The following is a 13,507-nucleotide window of genomic DNA, read 5'->3' on the forward strand; positions in this document are numbered from 1 at the left end:
GTCTCAGCCAGTGCTGCTGTTTCTGCTGTGGGAGCCCTGCCCCAGGCCTAAGCATCTCTGGCTCTTCCCTGGTGTCTGTCACTCCCTGGGCGGCCCTGTGATGGAGGGATAGTGACCACTTCTGTTTGACAGATGAGGTCATGGAGACTTTGGAAGGCCCAGGGACTCCGCAGGTTTCTCTGCTGCTGAGGGACACTCAGATCTGTTCCCAGCCTGTCTGGCCCTGCCCTGCTCTGTCCTTCTCCTCTGGCCAGAGCTGCCTGAATGGACGGCCTGGGGCAGAGCCAGACCTGCTCTTCCCAGCTGGGGAGCACCAGTGACAGGTGCTGCGGCTCAGGTGTGGGGCCCGGGCTGTCACCCGCGTCTGTCTTTCTGCGTCTGTCTTTCCGCGTCTGTCATTCTGTGGCCGTGCTTGGCACATAGGCTTTGTGAGTGGCTCAGCTTGCACATATCTGTCGTTGGTTCCTTTCAGACATGGTGGGTGCCTGGACTCCCTTCTGACCCTGCCATGTCCTTCCTTGGCCGAGCCCAGTGGGGACAGCCAGCTTTTCTTCTTTCCTGAGAGCTCCAGTCTGTGCTCAGGCCTCTGCCTGTCTCACAACCCTGGCTGAGCCTGGCAGCTGTGGGCAGCATGTGGTGTGCGAAGCTTGTGCACATTGCTGCCGCCCGAGGTCTTGTATTTCTTTCCTTGGTCAGTCTTCGGGGGCGTTAAGGGCTGTTTAACATTAAGATGGAGCTCAGCTTTCCCCAGGCTGACCTCTGTTAGGTTTTTGTCAAATGAGGAGAGTCCTGGGGGAATGAGGGAGCTGAGAAACTGATTGACTCCTGTGACTTCTCTCTGCGCCATACCCTGTCTGAGCCCCTGGCCTGGGGCACAGTGCCATTTCTGATGGTTCTGTGCACCTTGGCCTTAACCCACACTTGGCCTGAACTGAAGTAGCTGGTTTTTGCTTTTATGCTTTTGTTTTGTGGTACAGGAAATTGAACCTGGAACCTTGCAAGTGCTCTATCACTGCGCTACCTCCTCAACCCTTTAAAAAAATTTTTTTTGAGACAGGATCTTGCTATATAATAGCCCAGGCTGGCTTTCAACTTGGATGGATCCTCCTGTCTCAGCTCTCTGAGTGCTGGGATTATAGGCATGCATCACCATGTCTGGCTGAGGACGCTGTTTTAACTGAGGGTCTTTTAAGTTGGAGAGCACCTTGCAATGATTAGGAAAGACACAAGACAGAAATGAAGGGCTGGGAGTGTAGTTCAGTGGCTAGAAGGGTACAAAGCATCCTTGGATCACCCCACCCCCTTACATGGAGGTCACAGAGTGAGAGTAAGAGACAGGAAAGCCTTGTGCCACTGTCTTTCTTAGGTCCAGGGTGCTGTCCAAACAGGTGTCCCCTGGGAGTGTCACTGTAGGCTTAAGGCAGCCATGGGTTCCAGGAGGTCACTGGGGCAGACCTGCACCATCCGTGTGGATGTGGGGTCAGCAGGGGCAGGTGCGTGTAGTGCTGTCCCAGAGGGCAGTGGTTCCCCAGGGTACAGTTGGTTGGGACAGGTGTGTGGGTGGCCCACACTGAGGAGCTGGGAGGTGGGGAAGAAGTGGAATCGAGGTGAAGAGTAACTGAGCTGCTTCTGGCCTGAGAAGTCTGACTTCTGATCCAGATGGACGCTGAGGCAGGAGGCGATAATGAGGATCTCTTGCAGTGTGGAGCCCAGTGGGAAGTGGCACTTTGCTCTCCCAGCCACGCCCCCCATGGGAGCCTCTATTGGGAAGCCCCACACTGCTCACCCTGTGAGTATCCTGGGTCCTCCACCAGCCCCACTATGCTGGGGTCAGGTCCCGGTCCCCTGACAGAAAAAGGTCCTTGTTGTCTTGCAGCAGACATCTTGTGTCCCCTGCTGCCTTCTGGGCTGGGGCTGGAGCTGAGGTAGAATGGCGAGCAGGAGCCAGCATTGCTGAGTGTGCCATGCTGCACTGCCAGGACACTGGCCACACAGGGCTGGCACTGACCCTGGTCTATCTCCGGTTTGAAGCCCCATGGGGTGACCGCGATCTCTGTCTTCCTCCAGAGCCTCCCACCTGCTCCCCGGACCAGTTTGCGTGTGCTACCGGGGAAATTGATTGCATCCCTGGGGCCTGGCGCTGTGACGGCTTCCCTGAGTGCGATGACCAGAGCGACGAGGAGGGCTGCCCGGTGTGCTCAGCAGCCCAGTTCCCCTGTGCACGTGGCCAGTGTGTGGACTTGCGTCTGCGCTGTGACGGTGAGGCTGACTGCCAGGACCGCTCCGACGAAGCCGACTGTGATGGTGAGGCCTGTACCCCTACCCTGGCTGCCATCTTCCCGGGGTGACCGCCACATCCAGGCCATGTCAAGGCCACTTGCTCTGTCCTCCTGGACCAGAGCCTGGGGTTCCATCTGGCCTCCCAGCAGTAGGGGCTTTGGAAAGCCTTTGCCTGGAGAGAAATCACCAGGTCCTCTTCTGCTCTGAAAGCAATGATGTTACCTTTAGGCTCAGCATGGAAAGTGCTGTGGTCTGACCAGAGATTGACAGGAAGGCAGACTGACAGTCTGTGTCACCTTCCCACACTTGATGACATTTTCAGACACTTAAGGTAAATCCAGTAGTCAGCTGAGACTTACGTGGTTCACACCCTGGTGAACTCCCCATCCTAAAAGGCAGTGCTGTGCTCCATTGAGCAGTCTGGGATAATACATTTTCCACCACCTGGGCCCACTCTGGCTAGCAGGATCTTCTTCCTTTTTTTTTTTTTTTTTGCGTCACTGTGGTTTGAACTCGGCCTCCTAAGGTGCTCTTACCGTTTGAGCCATTCCACCAGCCCATAGCAGATCTTCCTGACAGTGATGCATACCTTCAGTCCCAGGACTATGAGTGAGTGTGGTCACTCTTGCTGCCTCCCCCAGCCACTGGGTCCTGTTCTTGACAACTCAGGTGTTGTCTGGTCATCGTTCTCCATCTGGAGTCATGATGAGTGGGTGTTTTGTAGAGGCTGAGGGCAGGCAAACTCCCAGGTGTTTCTGTGAAGCCACAGTTAAGCCCTGGCAGCTCTCTGACCACTTGAGGAGTTGGTGGGAATGGTGGACCAGTGGTTGGCACATGGTGACATATTTATTTCTGTAAATAAAGCTTCATTGGCACCTGCTGTGTCACTCCCCTCACATACATGTGGGCTGTCTGCTAAGACAAGTGAGCCCTGTGGCCCTGCAGTCCTTTACAGATGCAGCCCGCCCAGCCTTTTGGTCATCCTGTCCATGATTTTAGAGGATCTTAGGAGCCCTCCTGGGCAACTGTCTTCTCCCCGGTCCTTCTGATGCAGGGCGCAGGACTGTTGCCCAGCAGGCCCTTCTGCACGAGCTTGCTCCCCACTCTTGTTATCTTCCATGGAAAGGATGGGATCTCTTTGTATCCTGCTCCCAGGGCAGGGATTGAGTGGGAGGAGGGGAGCCTAGATAGGATTCTTGGGGTGCTAGTGCCTGAGCTCTTGCAGCTTCCTACCTTGTGGTGCTGCCAGCCCTGCAGGTCAGCATCTGGCCACAGCAGGTTGATCCTTGCTGGCTGTTCTTCTCCCAAGTGTTGGGGGAGGCAGAATTTCTCCCCACGTGGGCTGCTTTGGCCTTACAGAGCTCTGCCAGGCTCCACCTGTGCTAGGGAGGTGACACTCCTGGTGGCTCCTTTTGTTGCCCTACCTCCCTGGGAACCGGGGAAGACCTTGGAGTGGGGCTGATTAATCTTGACTGTGCAGGCCAGACACATCCCTCCTTGGAGTCAGAGGGCTGCAAGACCTCAACAGGTCTCCTGCCAGCTCCTTCGTTGCCATTGCACAGGCCTTGGAGCAGGGGTCCTTAGGAAGGGGTGAGCCCAGATCTGCCATGGCCACTCTTGGTCCAGTCCTGGGACTGACTTTGTTGACCCTGGATTTAGAACCAGACCTTTGTAGTTGGGCCTTGGGTGGCAGGGCAGGGTCCCTGGCTGCCCTGTGGTCTCTCTGAGCAGCACCCTCCTTCCAGCTGTCTGCCTACCTAACCAGTTCCGGTGTGCCAGTGGCCAGTGCATCCTCATCAAGCAGCAATGTGACTCCTTCCCCGACTGTGTGGATGGCTCTGATGAGCTCACTTGTGGTAAGCTGACTGCTGGCAGGGCTGGGGATGTTCCACACCAACCTCCCCAGGAAGTGTGGGGCCTGGGCAAGGTTCAGGGAAATGTGAATTCTGAGTGGGGCTGGAGTCTTGGGTGGGGCATGAGGCAGATGGGAGGTGGGTGCACTTGGCCTTGGAGAAAGGCAGAGACCAGGAGGGGAGACTGAGCTGGGGGGCATCCCCAGGGGAGGGCTTTCCAGGAGCAGAGGCCCAGAGGCAGGCCTGCTGCAGAGTCTGTCTCGGTAGGGGCTTACCGTGCCTGAAGACTGAACATCAGTCATAGTTACCTCACTCTGTGGGTCCTGCCCTGCAGAGGGCATCAGCCTCTGGCTGAGGAGAAGCAGTGACACCCACACTTCACATGTGCTCCTCAAGTGACACAGTCTGTACACTAAAGGGTCCAGGGACTAGAGGATGGGTGGCCAGGGCAGTTAGCAAATGATTCTTAAAGGCAATGGCTCTGGAAAGACCGTGGTTCAGACGGGAAGGAGCCAGAGTTCCAGATAGGAAGCGGGAACGCAGTGCTGTCTGGGAGCCTGCCCACTCCTGGGCTGAGACCTCCATGCAGGAGAGAGGGACATCTGGGGAAGAGGAGCTTTCCCCAAGGGACTCACTAAGCTCTTTGGCACCTTCAGCCACCCAGGTCAGGTACTTCAGGCACCATTTCAAGAGAGTGGCCTGGGGTCCCATGGTAGGGTTGGGGGCTGCTGGCATCCCCCCTGCTCCTCTGCTGGGCCGTGCTCCCTGTCTGGCGGGGCTATGCCCGTGTCTCCAGTGTGACAGTGGGCCCTGGTGTGCTGGGTGGTGCTTAGCATCCTCAGGTTTTCCTGAGGCCACCGAGAGTTGGGGGCCACCGAGAGTGGTGTAATTAACTGTCTTCAGTATGGTTGGCCAGCCTGGTGGGACGTGAATGTGTTTTTGCCAGTTGAGTCAGGGCTCTGAACATGCCCCCATGCTCTGGGGTCCTTGATAGTGAAACAGCCAGAGAGCCACCCCCCATAGCCCTGTGGCCTGGCTGCACCTGCTCTCATCTGGCTGTAGGGTGTCCTGGCTGAATTCACACACACCTCACATGGCTAGCTCAGGAGCATTCCATCTGGCCACCACCAAGCACCTCTGGGCACAGGTGTATGAGCATGTTGAGGGCCCAGCAGGAAGGGGATGGGGTCAACCAGGCAGAGCAGGAGCTGCAGGCAGTGGTCCTGAGGTGAGCACCGTCTCCAGACCCCTTCTGTCTCCTGCCATCCATCTGTGGTGCTGAGTCTGGGCAGAGCCAGCCCCTTCTAGGCAAGCCCACAGTGTCTGTCGCACAGGAGAGTTAACGTTGGTCTTCTCTTCCTGTCTGTCTTCTGGCAGAAATCACCAAGCCGCCCTCTGACGACAGTCCAGCCCACAGCAGCGCCATTGGGCCAGTCATCGGTATCATCCTCTCGCTCTTTGTCATGGGCGGGGTCTATTTCGTCTGCCAGCGTGTGGTGTGCCAGCGCTACACAGGGGCCAGTGGACCCTTTCCACATGAGTATGTCAGCGGGACCCCCCATGTGCCCCTCAATTTCATAGCTCCGGGCGGCTCACAGCATGGTCCCTTCACAGGTGAGGAGCCAAGGCAGTCAGGGTCCCAACAGCAGCAGGTCAGGACGTGGGGTATGTGTCATTAGCAGCGCCAGGAATGTGGTTATGTTTGCAGGGCCCAGGGCACCCTGCAAGGCTGAATGCTGCCGTTTCATATGTCAGTAGCCTCACTACGTCCAAGAAGCTCGCACCGTGAGGGCTGAAAGTCCCCTGCAGCTCCTGGGCCATCTTTGGGATTGTTCTGGGCCTACCCAGCCCTAGATTTCTTTCTTCTGTCCTGTTCTACCTCCTCACTGAGCCAGCCTCTGCCTGGGACCCTGAAGTCTGGGAGCTGATGCGACCTGATTGTTTTGGGGGCTGGGGTTAGTAGGGCTTCTCACAAGCTTCCAGAAGCCTGAGGCAGCGGCAGCAACACCGTCCCATCAGCTGCCCAAATTGGGATCCTGTCTGACTGGTGTGCTCTGTGCCAGGCCCCTATTGGGTTCTATTCCACAGGCCCAGATGCTTCGAGAGGCCAGCAGGGGTGGGGGTGGGGTACAGCCAGACAGGACCTACCTACCGAATCTCATGGGCAGCAGAGCCAAGGTGGGAGCATGTGGCTGAGCTGCCCACCTGACGCTCCTGTCCCTCCCCTGACAGGCATCTCCTGCAGTAAATCCATGATGAGCTCTGTGAGCCTGGTGGGGGGCCGGGGCGGCGTGCCCCTCTATGACAGGAACCACGTCACCGGGGCCTCGTCCAGCAGCTCGTCCAGCACAAAAGCCACACTGTACCCGCCGGTGAGTGGGGCAGCAGGGCTGAGGAGATTGGGTGAGGGGCAGGCTGGCTGGGGAGACTTCCTGGGACCCTCAGGTTTTTAAGTGTGGTAACCATTCCGCCCATCAGAGAAAGGTAGGGAGTGCGTGATTCCTTCCTCCCGGCACCCTTTTGGATTTTTTTGTTAATGACATGGTTTTCTGTTTAGAAAAGGAAGTCAGATAGTCTGAAATATACAGAGTAGAACTACACAGAGTGGAAATCTCACCCCTAACTACACTTCCCAGGGCTCCTGGGGCCATTTTGCCATCCAGGTGGCAGTCTTGCTCTGCCCTGGGGTCTTGCTCTGCAGTCCCCGCCCTCGATGCTGTTCTGCTGGGCCTGTGTAGCGTCTGTGGTTTTCCCCAGTGTGTCTTTACCAGCAAGGCCCAGAGCCCTACTGTGGCCTTGCAGTTCCCTGAAAAGAGCTGGGTTATTTCTGGTAGAACGGACAACCAACCACACGGTTGTCTAAAATACATCAGCTGACCCCTGGAGCTTTCCGAGTAGGGGGATTATAATGACAGGATTATAGGAAGAGGGATGTGCCAACACCTCCTGGTTCCCTCGAGGGACCCCCCGAGGTTTGCAGGGGGGTGGGGATCCCCACTTCAGAGAACTGAGACCCAGAGTGTAATGGCTGCACCATGTGAATGTGGCCCCTTACCTGAAACTGCAGGTCTCACTGAACAGACGCAGGCTGTGGCTTTCCCTGGACACACGGCCCTACAGGAACTTTAATGTACGCTTAGGCCCAGGGTGGTCTCGCGCTCATGAAAGAGTCAACACAAATACTAGTATTTTCAGACTGCGCTCGACCACAGGTGACTGAAACCACAGGCAGCGAAGCCACACCAGGAGGCTGCTGTACATGGGGACACTGGGGTCTGACTTGGCACTTGCTGTAAGCTCTCGCCATCTTCCCCAAAGCAACTCTTTCTGCAGCTGTCCTCTCTTCAGGCCACAACAGCCCCCTGAGCTTCCCTCAGGGTCCCTTCAGTGACCCCACCTTGCCATAGCTGGTCTCTTCCCTCCTTCTGGGCCTCCCTTGTCTGGTGCAGTCTCTCCCTTATCTGACCTCACCCTGGCAGCCCTGGGTGGAGGGAGGCTGTATCTCTGGGCTGCAGGACAGGAACTGAGTCTCTGGAAGCTCCAGGGCCTGACTGTTTTTAGGGGTGAAGGGGTTTGGAATACCCAGCTCTTCTCGTGCTCTCCATGGTCTCCATGACCAAGGGGGCGTGCCAGAGTCCATCTGAGGCCAGGCAGCCCCAGTGATGAGCCCAGGAGCTCAGGACTGCATTCCCCACCCCAGGCTCAGCTGGAGCTGGGATGGGCAGTAGCAGATTGCTCTGAGCAGCCTGCTGTGCATTTGAATACCTATTGCTTAACCATGCAGTTCACACACTCACAGGTGTACACGTCCACACGTGTGCCACCGCAGTCAGTGTGCTGGGCTTAGAGTGTTTTCCTTTCCAGCTGTAGTACTGCTCACAGTACAAAATTCAGAAGGTATGAAGAGCATACAAGCCGGCACCCTGGCTCATGCCTGTATCCTAGCTACTCAGGAGGCAGAGATCAGGAGAATCACCGTTCGAAGCTGGCCTGGGGAAATAGCTCACGAGACCCTATCTCAAAAAAACCCATCACAAAAAAGGGCTGGTGGAGTGGAACAAGGTGTAGGCCCTGAGTTCAAGTCCCAGTATCGCAAAAAGAAGAAGCGGCAGAAGAGGAGTGTACAGACAGAAGAGCCCCTTCCCACCCCTGGCAGGACCCCTTCCTCACGTGTCTGTCCCAGGGCACTGTCCTGGAAAGCTCTGTGCTCATGCAAGATGTGGACTTTGTGTTCTTAGCAAATAGGGAAATTGTGTTTCTTGGTTTTGAACTCAGGGCCTCACACTTTCTAGGCAGGTGCTTTACCACTTGAGCCCTGACCCCAGCCCTTTTTGCTTTACTTGTTTTTCCAATAGGATCTTGTGTTTTTGCCTGGGGCCATCCTAGGACCTTGATCCTCCTACTAATACGTACAAGCTTGTAGCTTAAATTATAGGAGTACGCCACAATGCTGGCTTCTTTGTTGAGATGGAGGTCTCACTAGCTTTTTCGCCCTGGCTAGCCTCAAACTGTGATCTTCCCAATCTCCAACTCCCAAGTAGCTAGGATTATAGGTGTGCGCCACCACGCCCAGCCCATTTTTTTCTCTTCTTATTTTGAGGTCATTGTAGATTTATGTACAGTTGCAGGAAATAATAAGGAGAGACCCTGCCATCCTCTGCCCAGTTTCCCATGGTAATATCTTCGTGACTGCATCATAGTCAGGACATGGACATGATCCTTTGACCTTCTTCTGACTTCACCAGTCTTACAGATAGACTTTGAAAACTCAAAACAGCACTGGGAGAGTCCCTCTGGGTCCGGCCTTTTGCTCCTATCAATGTTTACTGAGTGCTTCGGCTCTGTAAACAGAAGTGCTGTTCTCTGCAGAACACATTCGTCACACTTGCCTGTCCCCGGGAGGAGGGTACCACGTATTCCCATTTTGCACATAAGGAGGCCGAGGAACTGAGTGTTAACCACCAGCCTGGTCATTCCTCAGTAGGCTATGGGACCAGGCTTTGGGGTGCCCTGCCACCCGATTCTGCCCTTGGATCCACAGTTTCTTCTGTGTCACAGTACAGGCTGTCCAGTCTTAGGAATCCTGATGGCTGTTGTGGTCCCTCCTGAAAGGGCTGAATATCATTCTGATCATTATTGTTAAATGACCCCCAGAGGGGATGGTCCGTCTTCCCACCAACACCTGACCACACCTGCAAGACTGTCCCCATCAGACTTCCTCTCCATCAGTTCAATGTAGGGCAAAAAAAAAAAAAAAAAAAGCTAGGATTTCATGAAATCATGTTGAAATATTTATCACAAATAATGTTGAACATCTTTCTGTGGGGTTTAGGAGCCTTTGCACCGGGCTGGGGGTGTGGCTGAAGCGGTAGACTGTACACTTAGTAAGTGCAAGGCCCTGAGTTCAAACCCCAGTGCCACCATAATCTTTGTATTGAGCTAATCCCCAGTGGCTCATGTCTATGATCCTAGCTTATTAGGAGGCTAAAATCCAGGAGACACTTTGCGAGACCCTGTCTCCAAGTAACCAGAGCAAAATGGACTATGGGTGTGGCTCAAGAGGCAGAGCATCTGCTGCACAAGGCCCTGAGTTCAAACCCAAATACTGCCAAAAAAAAAAAAAGGAAAAAGAACCTCTGTAGTTTTCTTTTCTCACAGGGGTCTGTTCATGTCCTTTTGCTCTGGGAACCAAGATATATAGCTGGATAGATAAGTAAAGATATGTTAAGAAATTATCCTATTGCCTGGGATTTGTGTTGAAAATATTTCTTTCCCAGTTTTGTCTTTTGATTTGGGGTCAAGTGTGTTTTGCCATTTATACAATGAAATGATCAATCTTTTCTTTTATGGACCAGTGTTTTTTGGTCATGCTCAGAACATAAAGCAGTTTCTTTCCCTGTCCCTGTCTGCATGTCCCCATGACAAAACTGTGTTACATTTAAGTCGCGGTCCTGCTGGCAAGTTCTTAGACGTGCTCAGTGAGGCTGGCCTCTGATTTGCTTTGCTTCAGGTGACTTGCATTAGTCAGTGTCCAATCGGGACACAGAGACCACATGAGAAAAAGTTCCAGGCCCAGCTGTATTAACAGGACTTGGCCAGCAAGAGGTGAAGGCCATCTGAGAGTCCGGGAAGAGCGGCCCGGGCAGACTCTGGGGTTGAGCCTGCTTGCGCAGGGCGCAGACCTGGCTCATGGCATGCCCTGAGTGGCTTAGGCTGGCAGAACTGGCCAGAAATCTCTCACGGTGTTAGGAAAACCGTCTCAACAACTCCTCCCCTGAACAGCCCTGTGCCCTCGGGGGAGTAGCACTTGTACCCAACCCCAGAAGGGGTTGGGCAGAACCCCAAAGTTTGCCTTGGGAGGTGGACTTGAAGAGAAGCAGGTCTGGTCAAGTTCACGGGGAGACATGGAAACAGATCCCCACAGGCCTGGGTGTGGGCAGCTGCAGGAGGCCCTTTCTGCCACTTCCCTGCCTGTTTCTACCCATCCCCCAGCGTCATGCCTCTCACCTTTGGGGTTGAATCCCAAGGAATCTCCCAGTTGACTATTTGGGCTGAAGAGGACCATTCCCAGAATGAGAAGCAGGGGTCTGTGCCACTTCCTAAAGGGCAGGGGACGAGCCTGGGCACTTCCTACAAGGACCCACCAGTCACCAGAGCAGCCTGGGAAACAGGCCTTTGCCATGGAGAGATGGGAAACTGAGGCATGGAGTGGCAAAGCCACAGGGGGATCCTCACCAGCGATCCCCCTGAAGTAAGGAAGTGACCAAATAGGAGCTTCTGGGTCTGTCTGTACCTTTTTCACCTCTTAGAAGACATGGGGGAGTTCAGTCGTTTGGAGCATATGGTGACTGCTCTGTTCCCCCTCGTTCCGTGGGAGCTCGTGTCTGGTTGTGTCCTTTATGGGGTGATTGTGGGTAACTCACATAAGTCCTGCACACTTCGAAGCTATATGCTGGGTTGAGGTTTTGGCTATGGCGTTTGCTGGGGAAGGCGCAGGCCAGGGAGTCTGGGTACCAGGTCCCTGTCCCTTTGTGCACTGCTTATCTCTGGAGGGCACGTTCCTGTGACAGAGTTTTCTCCTTATTATCAGTCTAGGGCTAGTAACCATACAGCCCCTTAAGAAAATGGTGCCTTTTCTGCCAGTGGCTCTATGGCCTGACCCTCACCACCCACCCCTGTGCATTGGTCAGGGCTCGGGCAGGGACGGAACCTCCTGAGTAGGAGTGAGAACAATGGCGGGAGGAGGTACCCGAGTGAAAGTCAAGGGTAGGTACAGGAAGTCGCTGAGGATCCTGGAGAGGTGCTCAGTGGGGCAGTGGACACACAGGTCTATAGTAGGGACATCTGATGATACAGGGGTCAGGGGCCACAGAGAGGACTGGCACAGGAGAATAGGGCCTCGCTGAAGTCGTGCCTCTGTGTTGATGGCTGAGTGTCTGGGCGTGGGCGTGGGCGTGGGCGTGGACTCACTGCTGGCCAGCAGGGCCGGTGCTCAGGAGGGGCGAGGGCACCTGGGCCAAAAGCAGCTCTGCTGTCCACATCGCTGACCGCCTGTGCTTCTGGGCAGAGGTTGCTGCCTTCCCTCTGCTTTCTAAGTCTCGCCAGCTGGGGGAGGAGTAATTCTGGGGGTGGTAGTGTGGTGTCCCTGGGAAGTGTGGGCCCAGGACAGCCCCTACTTTGACAAAAAGTCCAGGTGGGCAGGGGCAGAAGACCTGCACAGTTGGGAAGGCCTGGAGTAACACCTGCTCCCTGCCCTCCCTCAGATCCTGAACCCACCGCCGTCCCCGGCCACGGACCCCTCCCTCTACAACGTGGACGTGTTCTACTCTTCAAACATTCCTGCCACCAGACCTTACAGGTAGGAGTCCTGTCCCCAGTCTCTGCGCATGGAAGAAGGGCCTTGTCCTCATTTCACAGGGTCACTTCGGGCCCAGTCCTGCTTCCTGGCTCTCCTGGCCCAAGTCTCCACTGGACTGCCTCTCTGTGAGTCCACTGGGGCCTGCATATTGAATTCAGAGACCAGCTGGACTCCACCTCAGGTACCTCAGCTGGGACAGGACCCCAGGGCTTTGGCTTTGAGGGATGTCATCAGGGTGTTCCCACTCCATGTGTGGTCCCATTACAGGGGGGCCAGTGCTCGGGGCCTGGGCTCTGGGGTCTGGTAGTGTCTGAGTCTGGCTGTAGGCCCCTGGCCTCAGGGCTACCTCTTGGTGCCTGCATCCTCAGAAGGATCTAATGTGTGTGTAGACGCAGCTGTGGTGCTGGCCCTGGCCACACCTGCTGTGTGGCTCCTCACTCATGACAAGTGGCTCGTTTGAGCCTGTGAACCCTACAGTTCGGCTCAGCCTGACCCTGACACCCAACATGCCTATACTGGGGTCTCGGGCTCACCTGCCTGGGTGGGGAGTAGCTACTTGAGAACGTCAAGTGGATCCTAGTTTGCTAGTCTGTGGATGGGATGAGCCCACTCAATAGGCCCCCACCCTCAAGGAACTCCCGCACCTGGCCTGACCCCGGGGGTCTGCATGACAGGCCCAGCTGGGTGGACCCAAGATAGGTGAGTGTGGAGACCTGGCTCTGGTCCACCTCTCCACTATAGCCCTTGGTCCCTGAGCCCCTGGAGTAGCAGGGCATTCTGCCATCTGCTGGCCATTTCTAGGAACTCCTGGACTGGAAAGCCACTTCTTGGCCCCCCAGGGGATCTGGGAACTGCTGCCTCTCACAGGCAAAAGCCCACCTCCTTTCTGGCCCCCTCTCTATTGGGTCACTTGCTCAAGAACCTGCGATGGCTCCCTAGTGCCACAGCATTGCATCCAGCCTCCACTTTCTGTCCACCTTGAGCTGTCACTGTCCCTACAGCACTGCCTACCACTGTCCCCAGAATTGTCATATCCATGCTAGGACTGGTCTCCTGTTTCACCGTGTACCTTTGCTCTGGGGCCCACCTCTAAGGCATCTTCCCTTCTACCATATGACCGGCAGAGGCCAGGTCCCATGAGGCGTGTGTTGCTGGTGCCCTGGCCCCACCTCACCATCCAGGGTGAGCCCCGCCAGGGCAGGCTGGGGCTCTGAAACACATCGTGATCCTTTCCCTGGACATAGGCCATGCGGCTTGACATGGGGTTTATGGGTTCTGCACCACAGGTGGATGTAGGCAGCCTCTGGGAGGCTGGAGACATCCCCAGAGTCAGAACACTTTCACCCAAGATGGGACTGGTCTCCAGCACTTACAGAAATGACATTGTGGCTGACAGTGGCCAAGCACCTTGTCTTGTCAGGCACTGACTTCTTCCAGCACTTTCCATGCAGAACCTCATTTAGTCCTTACAAGCCTCTTAAGAAATGGGGCTTTTTCACCCTTTCTGTTTATCAGT

At 55.4% G+C, this 13,507-nt stretch overlaps 1 protein-coding gene across 1 annotated transcript in view; it reads left to right on the forward strand.

The window, feature by feature from the left end:
* Lrp5 (LDL receptor related protein 5) overlaps positions 1-13,507 on the forward strand; it is a 112,307-nt gene that overhangs the window by 98,096 nt on the left and 704 nt on the right. Inside the window, exons 18-22 of the mRNA XM_074050474.1 lie at positions 2,068-2,304; positions 4,026-4,136; positions 5,511-5,747; positions 6,366-6,505; positions 11,897-11,991. Coding sequence (XP_073906575.1) covers positions 2,068-2,304; positions 4,026-4,136; positions 5,511-5,747; positions 6,366-6,505; positions 11,897-11,991 — 820 coding nt within the window. The remainder of the gene's footprint in view (positions 1-2,067; positions 2,305-4,025; positions 4,137-5,510; positions 5,748-6,365; positions 6,506-11,896; positions 11,992-13,507) is intronic.

The sequence above is a fragment of the Castor canadensis genome, chromosome 1 (genome assembly GCF_047511655.1).
Source record: "Castor canadensis chromosome 1, mCasCan1.hap1v2, whole genome shotgun sequence".
Classification (NCBI taxonomy): domain Eukaryota; kingdom Metazoa; phylum Chordata; class Mammalia; order Rodentia; family Castoridae; genus Castor; species Castor canadensis.